General features: G+C 40.4%; 1 protein-coding gene and 1 long non-coding RNA gene across 6 annotated transcripts in view; both read left to right on the top strand.

The window, feature by feature from the left end:
• cpn1 (carboxypeptidase N, polypeptide 1) overlaps positions 1-22,004 on the top strand; it is a 130,434-nt gene that overhangs the window by 11,792 nt on the left and 96,638 nt on the right. For all 5 annotated transcript variants that reach the window (XM_065008068.1, XM_029629805.2, XM_029629803.2 and 2 more), the window contains exon 2: positions 12,775-12,971. In XM_065008068.1, the coding sequence (XP_064864140.1) occupies positions 12,775-12,971 (197 nt within the window). The remainder of the gene's footprint in view (positions 1-12,774; positions 12,972-22,004) is intronic.
• On the top strand, positions 12,978-19,963 carry LOC135563960 (uncharacterized). Its single transcript, XR_010460709.1, has 2 exons — positions 12,978-18,279; positions 18,693-19,963. It is a non-coding gene; the product is annotated as an uncharacterized LOC135563960 (long non-coding RNA).

Below are 22,004 nucleotides of genomic sequence, written 5' to 3'. Positions count from 1 at the left end.
TTTGTTTATTTAACCTTTATTTTGATGGGGAAGTCATTCTGAGACTAGGGTCTCTTTTACAGATGAGCACTGCATAAATACATCAAACACATACAATATACAATATTCAAAATGTAAAAACATATTAAGGAAAACAGACAACATTTATCAGCATAGAGGTCTCTGATCATTACTCTGAACTGACCAAGTGGGGCCAGAACATCTAATTTCAGAAAGCTCTTTATATTATTCAAAATAAAGGGTGCAAAAATACTTTAACGTAGCTTACCCAACTCTGTGGAGACAGCCTCCAGTGTTATACAAGCCTGAGATCGGGTTTGGTAATTTGGAAGTCTAAATTGATTTTGGAGAGTGGCACAGCCTTAGACTGCTGCATCATCACTTGGGAGCCCCTATTAATGATGATAGATACATAGGAGGTTTTGCATGAGGACTTTGTAGATGAACACAATAAAATGCTGTTCTCTTCTTACACACAAAAAGGCCCAACCCACTTCTGGATACAAAACACAATGGTTACAAGTAATAAACCTAAGGTCACAATGAAAAACAACATGTGGTTTACATGTAGATGCTGCTGCATACATATGTGACCGACTGCCTCAATTCGGTCTTATGTAAGTAGAGACTCAGAGCTATAAAATAGTACATAATATAATGCAGTTGAGGAACAATGGGAATGTAATTCTGCTTTGAAAGTTGATAAAATTGTAACCCCACTTCTGAGCAAATGGTCCTTGAATGTTTTGGGATACCTACTGGAGAGCTCTTCTTTATCTACACCGATTCAGCATCGTTCCCACCCTCTTAACCCTTAGCCCCACCCATCTCTTTAGGGATTCACATGTTAGGCCACGTAAGGTAGTGTAGAACCTTACAATAAGTAGTAGCTTACAATATACACTTTATTTAGTCCTTGTCCTATATCCTAATCTGATTTTGGTGCAGGTCATGTTGTTCTTCACATTGCCGTCTCTGGTAAACACACACTATATACACTACCATTCAGAAGTTTGGGGCCACTTAGAAATTGTATTTAAAAAAAAAAGAAAAGCATATTTTTTGTGCAATAAAATAACATCAAATTGATCAGAAATACAGTGTTGACATTGTTAATGTTGTAAATGACTATTGTAGCTGGAAATGGCGGATTTTTAAAGGAATATCTACATAGGCGCACAGAGGCCCATTATCAGCAACTATCACTCCAGTGTTCCAATGGCACATTGTGTTAGCTAATCCAAGTTTATCAACAGTGAAGAGTTGACTCCGGGATGCTGGCCTTCTAGGCAGACTTCCTCTGTCCAGTGTCTGTGTTCTTTTGCCCATCTTAATTTTAAATTTTTATTGGCCAGTCTGAGATATGGCTTTTTCTAGGCAACTTTCTAGGCAACTCTGCCTAGAAAGCCAGCCTCCCGGAGTCGCCTCTTCAAAGTTGACATTGAGACTGGTCTTTTGCGGGTACTATTTAATGAAGCTGCCAGTTGAGGACTTGTGAGGAGTCTGTTTCTCAAACTAGACACTCTAATGTAATTGTCCTCTTGCTCAGTTGTGCACCGGGGCCTCCCACTCCTCTTTCTATTCTGGTTAGAGACAGTTTGCACTGTTCTGTGAAGGGAGTAGTACACGGCGTTGTACGAGATCTTCAGTTTCTTGGCAATTTCTCGCATGGAATAGCCTTCATTTCTCAGAACAAGAATAGACTGATGAGTTTCAGAAGAAAGTGCTTTGTTTCTGGCCATTTTGAGCCTGTAATTGAACCCACAGATGCTGATGCTCCAGATACTCAACTAGTCTAAAAAAGGCCAGTTTCATTAATCAGCACAACAGTTTTCAGCTATGCTAACATAATTGCAAATGCTTTCTAATGATCAATTAGCCTTTAAAAATGATAAACTTGGATTAGTTAGCACAACGTGCCATTGGGACCAATGAGTGATGGTTGTTGATAATGGGCCTCTAGACGCCTATGTAGATATTCTATAAAACAATTCCAGCTACAATAGTAATTTACAACATTAACAATGTCTACATTGTATTTCGGATCAATTTTATGTTATTTTAATGGACAAAAAATGTGCTTTTCTTTCAAAAACAAGTAAACTTCTAAGTAACCCTGAACTTCTGAAGGGTAGTGTAAATAAAAAAAGTTTATTTGTCACATGCACAGGATACAGAGCCAGTTTCTGTCCTGCCCCCTGCCCTTTGGTGCAAGGCATGTGATGTCAATGCCCTCGCAAAACTCCCTGATTTCTCAAATAAGTTTGTCTAGTTGTGTCCAGTCCAGGTGCTGCTTGCACAGGCAGACCATCTATGGGAGGAAGGACGTCAGCATTGCTCAACAGCTGAAACCTGTTCCCGACTGAGTCCGAATGCTCTTTGGCGACAACAACACCAGGCTCCAGAGGCTGTAAAAACAGGAAAATAGACAAAAAAACATTTCAAGACATTACAACCTTGCGTAACATAAATTTACCTCCCAAGTTTAGATATTAAGAATATATTCACCTGGAGTGCTGGTACAGCATGATCTGTGGCAGCAGCCTGAAGTACGTAGTCAGGTGTTGTTGCCAGCCATAGCTTTCCACCAGCATCGTACCATCCTCCAGTCCAATTAGCTGTGGGATTTGTATGTATTTATTAAGGATCCCCATTAGCTGCTGCCAAGCTATTCTATCTGGGGTCCAGCAACATTAATGCCGTTATATACAGTTTAAAGTATTACATGACATTCCATTTCATAACACTTTATCCAATACACTTTATTGTTTTCCCTCAGGCCACTACTCCACTATCATACATTTACAATAAATCCATGTGTACGTGTGTCTAGAGTGTATGTCTTATCATGTGTACGTGTGTCTATATCTCTTCACAGTCCCTGCTGTTCCATAAGGTGTATTTTTATCTGTTTTTTGAATCGGATACTACTTGCATCAGTTACCTGATGTGGAATAGAGTTCCATGTAGACATGGCTCTATGTAGTGCTGTGCACATCCCATAGTCTGTTCCTGACTTGGGATTGTGAAGAGACCTTTGGTGGCATGTCTTGTGGGGTCTGCATGGGTGTCTGAGCTGTGTGCTAGTAGCATGTCAACACTTCTTACAAAAACAAGTCTCTTCCACTTTGAGCCATGAGAGATTTACATGCATATTATTGATGTTAGCTCCCGGGCACATTTAAGGGCCAGCTGTGCTGACCTGTTCTGAACCAATTGTAACTTTCTTTGTGGCACCTGACCACCCGACTGAACAGTAGTGTTAACCCCTGGGATTTTAACCCCTGTCACAGTGCTGTTCTTCACCATACAAGCAATCTCTTTTTCACTGTGGTCTTTCTGAGGCGCTGCTTGATGAGGCTGAAGCACCAGTCAGGGGCAAACTTGTTGTGGCCTGTGATCAGGAAGTGAAGGTCCAGACTGTGGTGGATCTTGTTGATGGTCCGCCGGGCACAATACCAGAGCACATACTTGTTCTTGTTAAAAAAGTACGTCCCAGAGCACAAACTAGTTCTTGTTAAAAAGTAGATGGGATCTGGCTGCATACAGTCAGAATAGTGCACCTGCAAACAACAACAAAATAACATTAGAGAAATAAAAATGAATTGTCACATCCTTGCCAGTCTTTACACATGACTGTCAAAATTTGAAATATATCATATCTGAAAATGTAGCTAGACTCTTAAACTGACTGTGTGCAATGCCATAAATCATCATATCTTTCCCTTTCTCTGTCATGGATGGCGTGGTTGCCCTTAGTTTGAAGAATCTGGAGACAGGTGTTTTATACAGCAGCCTTCTGTATTCTCTTTTTGACTCCCTCCGCATTTGCAATGAAACTCCAGAATTGTATTAATCTCCTTATCATACTCTGCTTCCACCAGGCATTCCACTGATTTCAAAACAAGGTCAACTTCTTCTATGACAACAACACTGTTGATCAATGTTTCTTCCCCATCACTGTCATCATAAGATTCCACGTCTGGTTCAATGAATATGTTTTTACCTAAATCAGGGAATTCCTCATCATCTGATTCATTTTCAGAGTCAGAGAGAGACAGCATGGCCCGATCGTCCTCCAGAAAGTAGTCATTCACAATGTTTTCCTACTGACCTTTGTCGATAGCACCTTATAAATTCAGGGCAGCAATGTTATTGAGAAGATCTGGAAACATTTTTCAGCTCTCCATGATATCTTAAAAAAAAAGCTGCAGTAGAAAGGATTTTCTACACATACTGAGCAGCTTATGTTATAGACAGAAGGTGCTACATGGCAGACCAATCCGAACTCATCTCTCAGCATGTCCAGCCCATTCATTATCTCAGCCAATCATGGCTAGCGGGAAGATTGCTGACTTTTTCCGTGGCTAAACCAACTAGGCTCGTAATTTAACCATTTGATTTGTATTTGCAAGTTCAAATCCCCGAGCTGACAAGGTACAAATCTGTCATTCTGCCCCTGAACAGGCAGTTAACCCACTGTTCCTAGGCCGTCATTGAAAATAAGAATTTGTTCTTAACTGACTTGCCTAGTTAAATAAAGGTAAAATAAAAAATAAAAAATGTACAGATGGCATACACGTTTGTTATTAAGGCACATGAAAGTTCACATGTTCCAGAAGGCATTTCTACCAAAAAATGCATTTAAAAATGGAATTACAAGAAACGATCAAAAGCCTCTCATTTGATGTAGTGGCTTTCGACATACGCCTAGTTTCCTGAAACAAGTCACATACACAGTACCAGTCAAAAGTTTGGACACACCTACTCATTCCAGGGATTTTCTTTATTTTTTACTATTTTCAACATTGTAGAATAATAGTGAAGACATCAAAGCTATGAAATAACACATGGAATCATGTGGTCACCAAAAAAGTGTTAAATAAATCACAATATATTTTATATTATATATTCTTCAAAGTTGCCACCCTTTGCACAAAGGTCAGTCAGTCCAGAAAAGTTCAAGAACTTTGAAAGTTTCTTCATGTTGCAAAATCTATCAAGCGCTATGATGAAGCTGGCTCTTTTGAGGACCGCCAGAGGAAAGGAAGACCCACAGTTACCTCTGCTGCAGAGGATAAGTTCATTAGAGTTACCAGCCTGGCTCCAATAATTACCTAATCATTGTAGTATCTGTGATCTAGATCTGTTTAGATTAGTTACTATGCTGTTACTAAGCAGTAATGTATTACGGCAGTGATATGTTAATACACCTAATAGGAAATGCAGATGTGCACTATTGGGCCGGGGGCTGTAGAGCACGAGGGGTTTTTGACTCAACGAAACCTACTGTCCTCCCCTTTCCTGCCTGGTCATTTCTCCACAACACAAATATTACAATCATGATCTTCAGTTTAGAATGCAATTTGATTAATCAGCTGTGTTTGCTAGGGATGGAGAAAAAGTGTGACACCAATCAGGCCCCCGATGACTGGAGATGCCCACCTCTGACTGTTTGTATGTGTGTATCTACAGTGCATTCAGAATGGATTCAGACCCCATTACTTTTTCCATATTTTGTTACGTAACAGCCTTATTCTAAAATGGATCAAATGTTTTTTTCCCTCATCAATCTACACACAACACCCCATAATGACAACGCAAAAATGTTTATATATTTTTTTGAAAATGTATTAAAAAAAATAAATGGGAATATCACATTTACATAAGTATTCAGACCCTTTACTCAGTAGTTTGTTGAGGAACCTTTGGCAGCGATTACAGCCTTGAGTCTTCTTGGGTATGACACTACAACCTTGGCACACCTGTATTTGGGGAGTTTCACCAATTCTTCTCTGCAGGTCCTCTCAAGCTCTGTCAGGTTGGATGGGGAGCGTTGATTCTCAGCTATTTTCAGGTCTCTCCAGAGATATTTAATCGGGTTCAAGTCCGGGCTCTGGCTGGGCCACTCAAGGACATTCAGAGACTTGTCCCAAAGCCACTTCTGCGTTAACTTGTTTGTGTGCTTAGGGTCGTTGTCCTATTGGAAGGTGAACCTTTGCCCCAGTCTGAGGTCCTGAGCGCTCTGGAGCAGGTTTTCATCAAGGATCTCTATGTACTTTGCTCCGTTCATCTTTCCCTCGATCCTGACTAGTCTCCCAGTCCCTTCCACTGAAAAACATCCCCACAGCATGATTCTGCCACCTCCATGCTTCACCGTAGGGATGGTGCCAGATTTACTCCAGACGTGACACTTGGCATTCAGGCCAAAGAGTTCAATCTTGGTTTCATCAGACAAGAACATCTTGGTTCTCATGGCCTGAGAGTCTTTTAGGTATCTTTTAGGTAACTCCAAGCGGGCTGTCATGTGCCTTTTACTCTGGAGCTGTCAGAATGACCATCAGCTTCTTGGTCACCACCCTGACCAAGGCCCATCTCCCCCGTTTGCTCAGTTAGGCCGGGTGGCCAGCTCCAGGAAGGGTCTTGGTGGTTCCAAACTTCTTCCATTTAAGAACGATGGAGGCCACTGTGTCCTTTGGGGACCGTCAATGCTGCAGCAATGTTTTTATACCCTTCTCCAGATCTGTGCCTCAACACAATCCTGTCTCGGGGTCTAGGGACATTTCCTTCGACCCAATGGCTTGGTTTTTGCTCTGACATGCACTGTCAACTGTGGGAACTTATATAGACAGGTATGTGCCTTTCCAAATCATGTCAAATCAACTGAATTCACCACAGGTGGACTCCAATGAAGTTGTAGAAACATCTCAAGGATGCTCATTGGAAAAAGCATGCACCTGAGCTAAATTTCGAGTCTCATAGCAAAGGGTCTGAATACTTATGTAAATAAGGTATTTCTGTTTTTTATTTGTTTATTATTTGTTAAAAATTCTAAAAACCTGTTTTCACTTTGTCATTTTGAAGTATTGTGTGTAGATTGATGAGACATTTTGTAAAATTTGTATCCTTTTTAGAATAAGGCTGTAACATAAGAAAATGTATAAATACTTTCTGAATGCTCTGTAAATGTATCTTTGTCTCTGCCTCCGTCTCTGTCTGGTGCAAGCTCCAGCCACCTTATGACAAACTTCTCCGTCTCTCCATCTGTAGCCTTGGAAGTGAAAGTGTTTTTCCTGACAGCACCATTGAATAACCTTTGAATAGCAAAAGTAGAAGAAGTAGGTCCCAAAATTAGTAAGATTTTGACATCACACAAAAATCCTAGGAATCACAATCCAGACCTCAAATAGGAAGCACAACAACACAATAACCACAAAGGTGTACAATTTAAACACTGAGTCAAACAGATCAAGAGATATAAACATGTTCCTGTTGTAGCGCCACCATGTGGTCAACCTGAATGTGCTTGCATATGTTGAGTCTTGACAGGGCTTTGAACATGTGTACCAAGTTTGGTTACAATACAAATATCTGTGTCTGATTTAAATGCATTTATGTGCCAGACCATGACCACATTAATGTTTGTTCGTCAGTTGTATGACATACTAGTCTGGAAAATATTGCATTGAAACACATTGGTCCATAGATGCCATACATCAAGTGTAATCCAGATTGGCCCTGTGGTTCTGGAGGAGATGACATTTAAGTGTTTTGAAAAATTCTAAATGGCAGAAAATCCATCATGGCAGACCTTGTGGGTCCTTGAGGCAAATGTGTTCCTTGTGAGAAGAGGGAACTATGCACAGGTATGGTCAAGTGGCGATCCGAGAGCAGCAATATTTCCATCAGAAAATAACCTTTTCTGTGATCTATTGTCAGGCTATGTCATAATTGTATTCCAATTCCTGATTCCATGATCAGGCCACTGTCTGTCTCTCACACCAGTCTCTCTTATCTTGTGTCCCCTGCCGGGTATTCCTGGACACAGCTCTCAGATGATAAACAGTCACAATTACGTGCTATTCAAGATCCTTTGGATGTCCCTACCAAATCAAAGTTGACATTTAAAATGGTTAAGGTTAGGTAAGGGATTTGGTTACTTTAGGGCTCCTGAGTGGCGCAGTGGTCTGTCTAGGCACCACATTTCAGTGCAAGTGGCATCACTGCAGTCCCTGGCTCAAATCCAGGCTTCATCATATCCAGCTGTGATTGGGAGTCCCATAGGGTGGTGCACAATTGGTCCAGGTTTGGCCTGGGTTGGCTGTCATTGTAAATAATTTGTTCTTAACTTCTTACGGCTGAGGGGCAGTATTGAGTAGCTTGGATGAATAAATTGCCCAAAGTGAACGGCCTGCTCCTCAGTCTCAGTTGCTAATATAGGCATATTATTATTGGATAGAAAACACTCTAAAGTAAAAACTATTTGAATGATGTCTGTGAGTATAACATAATCCTGAGGAGAAATCAACAGTTCCCATTGAAATCCCCTTGAGATATTAATGATGTTGCACTTCCTAGGGCTTCCACTAGATGTGAACCGTCTATAGCAATTTGAATGAGACTTCTATTGTGTTGTGGGACTGAATGAGAGCAGAATGTATAATCAGGTGACTGGCAGTCAGCCATTTTCTGATCATGCGCATTCCTCATAGTATCCACTTGCTCCGGTTGGAACTTTATTGAAGCTATATGTTAAAAACATCCTAATGATTGATTCTGTACTTAGTTTGACATTCTTCTTCGACCTGTAATATAACTTTTTGAAGTTTTTGTCTGACCAGAAAGAGCGTTTGGATATGTATACCAAACGCGCTAACAAAAGGAGGTATTTGGACATAAATAACAGACATTATCTAACAAAACAAACATTTATTGTGGACCTGGGATTCCTGGAGTGCTTTCTGATGAAGATCAAAGGAAAGGGAATATTTATCATGCAATTTCTTGTTTATGTTGACGCCAACATGGCGGCTATTTTGACAATTTTTCTGAGCGCTGTCTCAGATTATTGCATGGTTTGCTTATTCCATAAAGTTTTTTTTAAATCAGACACAACGGTTGCATTAAGGAGAGGTATATCTATAATTCCATGTGTATAACTTGTATTATCATCTTCATTTATGATGAGTATTTCTGTTGAATGATGTGGCTATGTAAAATCACTGGATGTTTTTGGAACTAGTGAATGTAACGTGCCAATGTAAACTCATATTTTGATATAAATATGAACTATATCAAACAAAACATGCATGTATTGTTTAACATGAAGTCCTATGAGTGTCATCTGATGAAGATCATCAAAGGTTAGTAATGAATTTTATCTCTATTTGTGCTTTTTGTGACTGCTATCTTTGGCTGGGAAAAAATGGCTGTGTTTATTGTTGTTTGGTGGTGACCCAACATAATCGTTTGTGGTGCTTTTGCTGTAAAGCATATTTGAAATCATACACTGTGGTGGGATTAAGCCGCGAGGGAGGAGCTATAACCCGTTTGGGTCTCCCAGTGTTCAGAGGTGCAGCTGGTGCGACTGGTGGCAGGGGAACTGCAGGCATTTCAGGTTTGACTGGTGGACAGGCCCTGAACTGAGCCTGATATAGGGGTGGAGGTGCGTGAGCCCCTTGACCTTGCTCCTGCCCATGGTGAGTTGTGGACAGACGGGTCAGTAAAGGATCCCCCACAGGCAATGGACCTTTCTGAGGTGATTTGAATGCCAGTGGGATCCATTCTGAAGTTTGAATGTTGCAGGGCCTAGCTGTCGTTCCACTCTCAGGGGCTTGGATCAAAATGTGGAGAGCTTGTTCCGATGGATGCAATTAATTGCAATTCATCTGATCACTCTTCATAACATTCTGGAGTCTATGCAACATCCTGATCCGTACCCAGTCCTGGGCTTTCAGACTTGCTTGTTTCACTCTGTGAGACGTGTCATAATGTTGTTTCATCCATTGCTGTGCAACTTTAACATGGGCTTGCCTAGCTGCTGTTCTTTTGTTTTGGGCATAGGCTGTCCAAAGGGAGTTTCAGTTCCCTGCCAATCATCAGGGAGGCAGGAGACACCCCAGTTGTGGAGTGCTTGGTAGCCCTGATGTGAGTAGGGTAAGGCACAGAGCCACATCAAAAGGTTGCCCCACAGCCAAGTAGGCCCGTATTCCTTCCTTCAGGGTCCTGTTCAAGCGTTCCACCCCACCACCACCGTTTGCTTGAGGGTTGTGCACAGCCGTCTGGATGTGCTTGATGGATTGCTTTTCAAGGTACACAGACAGAAAATTAGAGAAAAACTGGGGCCATTGTCTGTCATAATGGTGTTGGGCAACCCCCACTGACAGAACAGTTTATCCAGTGTTTGGATGATCATCTGTGAGGGGGTAGGGGACAACGGCACGGCTTCTGCCTATTTCAAATTCAAGTCATGAATGACCAGTATGCTGGTTCCCCATGCAACTCTCCACAGATATCCACCTCCAGGTGGTCCCAGGGAGCCGTTGGCCATTTCACTGGTGTCTGGCCGATTTTCCACTCATCAGGCATGCTGTGCAGTCCTTCACAAGGGACTCAATGTCTCACCTTAACGATGCCCAGGTTCCCCTCATGTGCCATGCAAAGCACTCGTGTTTTCAGGACATGCACACCATTGCACACCATTGATGCAGGTGACATCGCTCTGGATAGCAGGTCAGCCACAACATTTTGGCATCCCAGAGTGAACTCAAGATCATAATTATACTGGTTCAGATGGTCTACCCATCTGAAAAGCCGTAGAGGCTTGTGTCCAGAACCCTGTGTGCCCAGCAGTGCTGTGATGGCATGACTGTCTGTGCGGAGTTTGAATGGTCTGCCATACAAGTACAAGTGCCAGCGCTCGCACACCCACATGCAAACCAGGGCCTCCCGCTCTCCCACAGAGTACTTTTGTTCAGTCGGAGACAAGGCCCATGAGGCAAGAGCCACTGGCCGTTCCATGCCTCCATGCACTTGAGGCAAAACAGCTCCAAGGGCGACTGCTGAGGCATCACAGGTGACAATCTTTTGTGCTGATGTGTCAGTATCAGGTCCTTAGTTTTGTAGGTATGATATTGCAAGATAATTGTTCTAATCTCTTGTACTAAATTCATGTTTTTCAAACATCTCAAGATGTATATTTATTAGTTAGTTTTGTTTCTTTGTATATCGTAAAAGAAGAGTGAGAATATTTTTTGAAATGTCATATATTGCTGTTATCTGAAGGGGGTGGTGGCTTTTCCTGGTGAGATGAAATGTAAACTCATAATTTGACTCTAATTTGAAGCAGTTTTATTTTGTGCTGTGATTTAGTGTTTTGGAAAACTGATAGTCAAATGGAATAGGTCTAAAGGAAATATGATTTTCAGTGGTTTAGATGGTGCAATGATTCTCTACACTATACATTTCTTGTTTTGTCATATAAACAGAAAAGTCTGAATTTTAGCAACCAGGCAATGACGGAGTGATTTCTACATATTGTGCTTAGTATAGGAAAAATAGTCCACTGTACTTCTATTTGCTAGTAGGTTTGTTGTGGACCACAACTGAATCAGCATTTATTGTGAGCATGTTTGCCTGTTTGTTTATTTTCTATACACTGAATTTAAGTAAAATAGGTTCATAATAAACAATTACTATCCAAAATGGATGCAGTTTGACAAATGCAGTGATATACCTGTTTTTAACACCCCTCCACTGTGACAAAAGCTTGACAGCTGGGAGTTCCTGTGGTAACACTTTTGACCAGGGCTGAGCTTGCATTTTTTTTGCTGAAAGGCCTTTCTTAGTAGAATTGAGGGATGTGTGAGTGTTCCATGACACGGTGAAAGAACTGAAAAACAGGAACTGTGGACAGAGAAGAAATTATGGGGCTAAATTGTGGGGCATTGACTTGTTTAACAAACAATGCATTTTTTTAAAATAGAGTTAAGAAAATATTTAGCAGAAATGCAACCAGTCAAGATGCTTTCAACGGTGCAGCTGTATAAATTCCTGATATTGTACTGTATATTCCAAGGCAGCAGCTACTCTTCCTGGGGTCCAAAAATTAAACAAAATAAAAACTACATAACAGATATAAAAATACATACATAGCACTACATTCACATTGCAATTTAGCCATTCAGCAGTATTATATTAAAACTCACAATATTAAAACTCACGTGACTGTCTTGCAATGTTAGAAGACAATCAAAGTTGCTATTGTGCTTGCTGCAAGTGCTCTCCAGTCTCCAACATTGTCCAACGTAAGAATGGTGGATAAAAAGCTACTTTTTTTAGCAGCATATCTGTTGGAAAAGTTAGGGCTCAATTCCCATAAGGAGAACTGGAGATCTGTCCACCCTATTAGCATGAATGAAGTCATAAAGTAATCCAATACCTTTTGGGGTAAACGTCTATCCTGGTAAGTTGCTAACCTAATAAGTTTGTATTTTACCTACATGAAACAGGTGACACTAGCTAAATAATCCAATCATGTCACTTGTTCTTTGTCTTTTGTTGGCTGATGTACTGTTTGTGTTTCTATTGAATCAATATTACGTTCAAGAGATACTATGTTGTCAGTTCAACAACTCACTTGATCAAATGGTGCTGTGTCACAGTGAAAGGCCTAAGGGATGGATTCTACTGAAGAACGGTGTCAGAACATGACAAAATTGTGGCTTAACACACACACCAATTCTCTAAACATCTAACAGGGTCAACGGGCGCTTAGCATAACATTGCTCTTGCTCCACAGTGTTCTGACAAAAACAAAACTGCAGAAATGCAGTGGCAGCCTGAGTAGCCGGGGAGGGTTAATGGGTAGTGTGGGGGTGAGGGGTTGCTTGTTTTAGTTTTCTACACACACAGCACATTAAGCGGATGTGAGCATCTATGACCTTTCATTAATTTGCCCTCCTGACCTCCAGCCACCTGACTCTTGTTTTTCAGTGGAGCCCGAGTTCAAGTATGTGGGGAACATGCACGGGAACGAGGTGCTGGGTCGGGAGCTGCTGATCCAGCTCTCCCAGTTCCTATGTGAGGAATACCGGGCCGGAAACCAGAGGATCACACGCCTCATCCATGACACGCGCATCCACATCCTGCCTACCATGAACCCAGATGGTTATGAAGTGGCTGCCAAGCAGGTACTGACTGTGATGTTCATCACAGTTGTATTGATGTTGTGAACACACTAGTCTCTCATGACTGTCATGATCAACCCAGAACAAAAAATCTTGCATAATTTGGTCAGACACTCAATTAAGTTCTAGTGGGAGACGCAAATGAAAACTCACAGCCAAATTTACAGGCATTACGATTGGGTCATGTGCAGCTGCAATTGATTGATTATTACAATTTATGTTGTGATGTTTTAGATGAGACTGACTTTTTGACCCAAATGATCCTATTTACACTTTGTAGTCGATTTTGACAGTAAAATAATGTTTCTGACTCATATCTATCTATATGCTGTTTCCGAATGAGAAGTTGGTTTTTAGGTGCAGTTGTTCTTTAAAAATGACTGGCAAAAGAGTCATTTTCTCATGCATGCCAACTGGCTACGGCAATGTTTGATATTTCAAGCGTGGCTAAGTTTGACATTTAATGTGTCTGCTGTGGGAGAAATAGCAGCGTATCCACATCCCCAGTTTAAGAAACACCCTCGCACTATCCTGATACTTCCAAATAACATTTGACAAAAGGCCCAAGCACCGGAACAACTGCTGCTCGTTATCCAATGTTTCCATAGTCACTTTACAGATTCTACAGTACCATTTATGTTTACATAGTTTGTCCATGAGAGAGGCTTAGCAATTAAGTAAAGGACTAGGCTTAATCTGTTTCCGGGAATCTGGCACAAAATGTTAAATAAATTACTATATTAAATCTGTCTGGTATTTTGAGAAACAATTTTTATGATGCACTGGATAGCGTCACGGTTTATTTAGACTAATCGTGATTTTGCAGAGGTGGTCCTTCCATAGAAGTGTGTTAGGAAATGTTGTCTGTGTGGAAACCTATCCCTATACTTTTCCTCATTACCACCTTCTCAGTTTTGAGTGACACTAGCATTTATTTGCCACTTGCTATAACAACTTAAATGGTTTGAATTAGCACACCCCTTCATCTGTTGCTAACATCTATCACTAAAGTGGAAACATTGTCACTGTCCAGTGACATATTACAATCCATATCACTATAGCCTAGAATTCACTGTTGTAATTCTGGAAGCTCAGAATTGTAGGCTACAGCAAGAAATCAACAGCATTGGCCAAGGTCAAACAGTATCCCCCTTAGCTTGAGATTTTTATTTTATAAAATAGATTTTGACCATAGCTGAAATCCTTTGCAGAAGCACAACTGACACGGAAAATACACTGAATCCATATCGTAAAAGTTCAGTCAGGAAAGTTTTCTGGGTGATACAGTTGCGCTATAATATATTGGCACCCTTGCAGGAATCACTATTTATTTTAAAATAAGTTGAAATTGAAAAAACGTTTGGTGTTCACACATGTATTCCACTTCAAAGTCAAATAATGACCTGGACTAAATTATTTTATTCAAAATACTGTAATTTGGTTGGAGGCAACTGATTATCGTTTACTGCGTCAAAATACAGGGTCAAAATATCCATTCACCCAATTTTGAAAAGAAAAAACAGAACATTCTGCTCCATTGCACTCATTGTAAAGTGTCAGGGTGCCAATAATTTTAACTGCAACTATCCACCTGTCCTGATGTCTCTCACTGGGTGCGTTCATTCTGCATTTTTTGGGCATGACAACCAAAGTTATAATTGAAGACACGGCTGTTCTGTGCTTGTACATACATATTTTAATGGGCAATTCACCTAGCTCTGCCACTGTATATAGTCATTACTATATTAACAACAATACATTTTGTCATAAACCTCCAAAATCTCCTCACCACAAGCTACGAGCACACTTTAATTTCATCGGTAGAATCTGTGTATTCGCCTGCTCTGAGGCCTCTTTTAACAATGGTAAATCTTAGCGCTGTTGGTAGCGCTATAGGTCCAGGGCTCTGTCAGAACTATTTATTTTTTCATATTATGAGCGCAATAGCTGGCGGTGATGCAAAAAGGGCTAGGTTTTGATGAATAAATTAGTTGTAGATGTGATGAGGGCTGGTTACTCACTGGTCAATCAAAGTGTTTTAGGGCTTAATATTGCATGTGGTTGTCTCAAGTTCTGTAGGTTATTGACGGTCTTTGCGTTGACATCTACTCCAATTCGGCTGTGGCACATAATATTCTCGTCTTAGTCCATTGTGGATTGATACGACAGTTTATTTAATAGTATAGGCTACAATGACGAGTAATAGCAAGAGTAAATCCGACAGTTTATTTAATAGTATAGGCTACAATGATGAGTAATAGCAAGAGTAAAAAAAAGAATCCAGTGTGTGCTCAATATGTGTTGGCAGTCAACGTTGTAATTGGCTTCAATGAGTATGTCCTACATGCCCTTCTCCTAAGATAAAAAAAATACTAGGCTCTGGTAAATGTTATTTTATATGTGAGGCACGTTCTTAGTAAGCAAGATATAGCCTAGGCCTACCATTGATACTGCATTATAGGACTGAATAATTTAAATACATTTGGAGGAGCGCATCTTTGGTAACCACTCTTTGGAAATGGGGATGGATACTTGAACAAGCTAAATGAAGTATGCAGGTAGGCAAATGTGTATATATTTTAGTATGTGCAGTATATTTTGAATTCAAGGCTCTCTCACGAATGGATGATTTAAACACGTTTTATGGAATGGCAACATGGCTGCATGGCCAAGATATAAAAGACACACGACAACATATTGCTGTTAAACCAGGTAGGGTAAGTGTAGCCTACTGAGGGCTTTTAATCAAGTGAAATGGAAAACCAGCAACTGTTACAGTAAAATAACTTTTAAAAATATGATTTAACCTTTGTTTTGACAGGGAGTCAATACTGAGACCAATATCTCTTTTCCAGATATGCCCTGTATAATATCACAATACACATCAAAATACAATAAACACATTAAACGACACATTCATATACACATTAAAATACACAACACACAAAAAGCAAAACACAATAATAAAGAACATTTTACATTCTTTAGTATAAAGGTCCCCTAACAACCATCTGACATGCCCTAGAGCAGGGATCTCCAACCCTGTTCCTGGAGAGCTACCATCCTGTAGGTTTTCAGTCCAACCCTAATCTAGCACACATGATTCCCATAATTAGCTGGTTGATAAACTGAATCAGGTTAGTTGGAGAGCCCTCCCTAGAGGCACCAATTACTCAAATGTTTAAGTGTATTGTAGGTGTAGGTGCAAAAAAACTAAAAGCAGATTTCCCCAAGTCAGTGGACCTCCAGAGTTAGCAATCCCTTAGCCCGGGTCCAGTAGGCCGTACATCTATAGGTTAACAGTGAGGTAAGGTATGGCGGAAGTTTATGCAAGGGGGCTTTATAGACAAAAAGAGCGCAATACAGTGATCTACGAGACTTCAACAAGGGCCAGTCTACATTCTGATACAAAATGCATAATGATAAACTGCATCCAATGGCTTCAATGCAGTGGCAGCTGCATTTGTGACCGGTGTAGATTGCCTCCTCATTGTGTTTTGATCAGCTTACATCTGACCAAAAGGATCAGGGTTGGTGCTGATATTTTCTTCTCTGATAATGACAGGAAAAACATCCATAAACAAATGCTGTGGTGCCCTTATATGCCAACTCCTCTGCAAAGTACAAATTCACATCGAAAGTGGACATGATTAGCCATGCTACCCCAATGACGATGTAGCGTACAGTATAAAATACAGTAGCTATCTAACATGTACAATAGGCACACATTACAAGACAAAACATTAATAAATTACTGAAATGCATACATATCACAATATAATGAAGGGATACCATTATAGTACATTGTCAGTAACCATATAAACTCAACTGTTTTAACATACATGTTTTAACATGTTTTAACTGTTTTAACATGATTGATTTCATGGGACAATTTTACAGTAAGCTACCTCTTCCACATCACTACTGTAGACGGTAAGAGGTAAGGGGGCAGGGGATGTTTATGAGGGGGAATACAGGGGGAGAAGGAAGTGTGCACCTTTGAAAAGGGCACTCACAACAATAAAAAGGAATGTACAGTAATATCAATCATGGAACTATTCCGATTTTTTGTAATTATACAACATGAAATTCAACACGTTACACTCACCATCCAAGAATAACAGCAACATCTGGAGAGTATTTATAGAAAAATATAATATTCATCATGACTTCATAGATACCAGCCCTACAGTGGTTATTCCTGTAAAAGTTGCATCATACTGCAGCACACCATGCAGTCCGCTGCAAAATTCTATGGCACATTATTGCTAGTTAGTGCTAGTTTGACCACCAAAGGGCATCTTTGAGAAGCATTTGATATCTTCAATATTGGCTGTACTAGAGAATTTGAAAACGTTTTTGTAAGAACACAGTATATGGGATTGGCTTTAAGAAACGTAGCTTAATTCATTTGATTAATAAAATGGTGTTTCCATTCCAAGAAAAATGTAAAAAACAAAACCCTCAGGGTTTCCGTTAGGAAGATATGGCGCTGTACAATGTGACGGTAGGGAGTAGGCTACAGTACTAAGAGCATAAGATTTCCATAACCTAATTTTAGTCTAACCAATACCCAAACAGAGATTCAGTGAAATTAAAAATCTCATTGATTTATCAAGAGCAGTCCCATTGCTTGTCTCAGAGCAGCGCTGTCTTGACCTCTGAATGCTGTCTTTTCTCCTTCCACTTGCCTCTTCTATTAATTTTGAAAGAGTATTTTCCAGTAAGCATAATCAATGCTCTAACTCCCCCTTGGAGCAGTGACGCAGGGCGCCGCACTAAACCTCAAATTACCTCTAAATCCCGCAGCATAATCTCAAAACGTTTAGTTGAGCAACCAATGTAAGTGTTACCAACCCACACACTGGGTAGCTTAGTCTCGCATTGCCATACCTCCAAAATCACGTCTTTGTCACATCTCCCTGGAAGTCTTTAGAATTTTGTGTTACAAAAACAGTTTGATTGGATGTTACATTTCAAGAACCCTCCCTCCACACCCCCTTAGAAGGGGTGCTGTGTGTTATGTGTGTCACTGTTTTCCGTCTGGCTAGTTGTTGCCTTTGCTAGTTTCAAGGGCTAGTTTTCAAGTTATCAAGTGTGGCCGACAGTCTGTGATTTGTATTTATTGAAATTAAAAGTGGATTACTCTGGTAAAGTCAAATGTCACAACACATTTTTTCTTCCATGTCTCCATTCATCCACATGGCTGCAATTGCTGCAATTCGGTACCACCTAAAGTATTAAGAAGATTGGTGATTATTTTGTTTTTGTATGGACCCAAAACACAGATGCAGTGGGAGAACCTATTCAAGTAAGTACATACATGTTTAAAATGTTAAACAACTACATATTATTAGCTAGCTAACTAGCTGGCTACAGTAGGCCTGTTTATAGGCTAACTCAATTGAGCTGCTAGCTAGCTAGGTAACTTTACACACGGTTTAGCTATGTGAATTACCTGTCATCAGCTAGCTAACTTCGTATTAGCTAGCTATCTTGATGTAATCATTGTAAATGCATTTGGTGATAACAGCTGTCAGTAAAGGGAGTGTAGGCTACTGGATAGGGTAGGTCATTTTTGGGAGGACATAATGAAAAGATTCTCCAGTTCCAGTCCCTAGAAGGTTAAATGTTGAAGACAGAGAGCTAATAGCAGCATAATATTACATTCTGTCTAATTTGAGTATAATGAAGCCTGTTTTTTGTCACGTTTTATGTCCTTAGATATGGAAAGCTGTGAAAGCCTGTTTGCAGATGAAGAGAGAGGTCCCAATGAATGTCCCAAGAGACTATGGGTATATCCTATATGCATAGGTTATACACTACCGTTCAAAAGTTTGGGGTCACCTGCCTTGTTCATAATGTTGTTAAGGAGGCAGAGCCACACTTTATTATAGACAGACTTCTCCCCATCTTAGCTACTGTTGCATTAACATGTTTTCACCATGACAGTTTATAATCGAGGGATACTCCAAGCAGTTTAGTCACCTTAACTTGCTCATTATCCACAATATTCATTACAAGATTAAGTTGAGGATTAGAGTTTAGTAAAGGATTTGTCCCAAATACAATGCTTTTAGTGTTTAAAAAATGTATGACTAACTTACACTACCGTTCAAAAGTTTGGGGCCACTTGTTTTTGAAAGAAAAGCAAATGTTTTGTCCATTAAAATAACATCGAATTGATCATAAATACAGTGTAGACATTGTTAATGTTGTAAATGAATATTGTAGCTGGAAACGGCAGATTCTTTTAATGGAATATCTACAGTTGCGTACAGAGACCCATTATCAGCAACCATCACTCCTGTGTTCCAATGGCACGTTGTTTTAGCTAATCCAAGTTGATCATTTTAAAAGGCTAATTGATCATTAGAAAACTTTAGAAATTATGTTAGCACAGCTGAAAACAGTCAGGCTGATTAAAGAAGCAATAAAACTGGCCTTCTTTAGACTATTTGAGTATCTGGAGCATCAGCATTTGTGGGTTCGATTACAGGCTCAAAATGGCCAGAAACAAAGCACTTTCTTCTGAAACTCATCAGTCTATTCTTGTTCTGAGAAATGAAGGCCATCCCATGCGAGAAATTGCAGAGAAACTGAAGATCTCGTACAACGCTGTGTACTACTCCCTTCACAGAACAGCTCAAACGGGCTCTAAAAGGAATATAAAGAGAAGTGGGTGGTCACCATGCACAACTGAGCAAGAGGACAACTACATTAGAGTGTCTAGTTTGGGAAAGAGACGCCTCACATGTCTTCAACTGGCAGCTTCATTAAATAGTACCTGCAAAACAGTTTCAACATCAACATTGAAGAGGCGACTCTGGGATGCTGATGTGTTTAAATATGTTGTAATTGTTAACCTATTATTCAAAATAGTGTCAACACTGATTAATCACATATCACAATCCTGCAATAAAGAGGGGAAGGGGTTCTGTCTCTAATATGTCTGTGTTTCTGTATTGTATTCTCAAATAAACATTTCCTTTTTGTCTAGTTGTAAGATCTTCTATCTGTTTTATTTATCTGTATAGCAGCTATGTGAAAACATTTAGCAGCATATCATAATGCATGCATCACCAATGCAGCCATAGGCCTACAGTTGGATGGCATTACTAGCCTTATCTGTCATCTGAAGCAGAGAATAGCTAAACTCACACATTGTTTACATGTTGAGCTATATGTTCTCAATTTAATATGATACCAGTAAACAAAGTACAGTATATGAGGAAAACCATATACCAGATTTTGTACAGTACATGCCTTTTAAGTGCTGACAAAATTGTTCAGTGCAAATCCAAACCATGCAATTTAGGTACAGTATGAAAATAAGGAGATGACATTGAAGCTAGAGGAGATAAGCATTACAGGTAACATTTTGTGAGGTTTATTTTATTGATTTGAACTCATTTTAGCAGTGTTGCTCGCAAAATGATTGTAGTTGTTCCCATAGATAGAGAAACCAGGTACTGTATATGCATCACAGACCCTGGATAAGCTAGTGACTGGTCAGCTAACCTTTTAGGTCAATAATATGCTGATTTTATTAATATTTTGTTGGCATTATAATCGTGAGAGAAATTGACTTTCCAATAATGTTTTCTACTTGCGACTAGGCTAGCGACTTGTCAAGGTACATGAGTTAGCTAGCCAGCTAGCCAACTTGCACCATAGCTGGGCTGCTCGGAAAATACGTGAACCTGGGAGTCTGGCCAGCAAGCTAGATACATTTACATTTACATTTAAGTCATTTAGCAGACGCTCTTATCCAGAGCGACTTACAAATTGGTGCATTCACCTTATGACATCCAGTGGAACAGTAGTGCATCTAAATCTTTTAAGGGGGGGTGAGAGGGATTACTTTATCCTATCCTAGGTATTCCTTAAAGAGGTGGGGTTTCAGGTGTCTCCGGAAGGTGGTGATTGACTCCGCTGTCCTGGCGTCGTGAGGGAGTTTGTTCCACCATTGGGGGGCCAGAGCAGCGAACAGTTTTGACTGGGCTGAGCGGGAACTGTACTTCCTCAGTGGTAGGGAGGCGAGCAGGCCAGAGGTGGATGAACGCAGTGCCCTTGTTTGGGTGTAGGGCCTGATCAGAGCCTTGAGGTACTGAGGTGCCGTTCCCCTCACAGCTCCGTAGGCAAGCACCATGGTCTTGTAGCGGATGCGAGCTTCAACTGGAAGCCAGTGGAGAGAGCGGAGGAGCGGGGTGACGTGAGAGAACTTGGGAAGGTTGAACACCAGACGGGCTGCGGCGTTCTGGATGAGTTGTAGGGGTTTAATGGCACAGGCAGGGAGCCCAGCCAACAGCGAGTTGCAGTAATCCAGACGGGAGATGACAAGTGCCTGGATTAGGACCTGCGCCGCTTCCTGTGTGAGGCAGGGTCGTACTCTGCGGATGTTGTAGAGCATGAACCTACAGGAAATAACGTTACAATGTCAACTAATGAAACAGATACAATTTGCAGTACTAGCAATGCAAACCGATGGTCATATCTAGCCACATGCATGAAATGCTGGAGTATTAATCTGCAGGTAGCTAAAGCTAATCAAGTAGGTTTAATATTACCTAGCTAACATTAGGCTATAACTAGCAATGCAAATTGATTTTGGAGATAAGTATAATATTACTACACAGATCATACATGTAAATGTTAGCTAGCAAGCCAGTCAGCTAACATTAGCTAGCTATCTAACAGTATGCTTAAACTTCCAAGGAAAACGAGTTCCTGACAAAAATAGACAATTCCACTGATTTCAAAATGTGAAAACAACTGTTGATCAACGTTTCTTCCCCATGAATGTCATCAGAAGACTTTACAATGTCTGGTTCAATTCAAATGTTTTTACTTCAAATCAGGGATTTACTCATCGTCTAATACATTTTCAGAGTCAGAGAGAGTCAGCAAGGCACGATTGTCCTCCAGAAAGTTGTCCATCACAACTTTTTCTCGACTGATCTTTGTTCGATAGCGCCTGCTAAATTCAGGGCAGCAATGTTGTTGAGAGCAGTAGCAAGACTTTTGCAGTTCTCC

Source organism: Oncorhynchus nerka, linkage group LG23 (genome assembly GCF_034236695.1).
Source record: "Oncorhynchus nerka isolate Pitt River linkage group LG23, Oner_Uvic_2.0, whole genome shotgun sequence".
NCBI classification, from domain to species: Eukaryota; Metazoa; Chordata; class Actinopteri; order Salmoniformes; family Salmonidae; genus Oncorhynchus; species Oncorhynchus nerka.
This window is presented reverse-complemented; position numbering and strand designations above follow the sequence as displayed.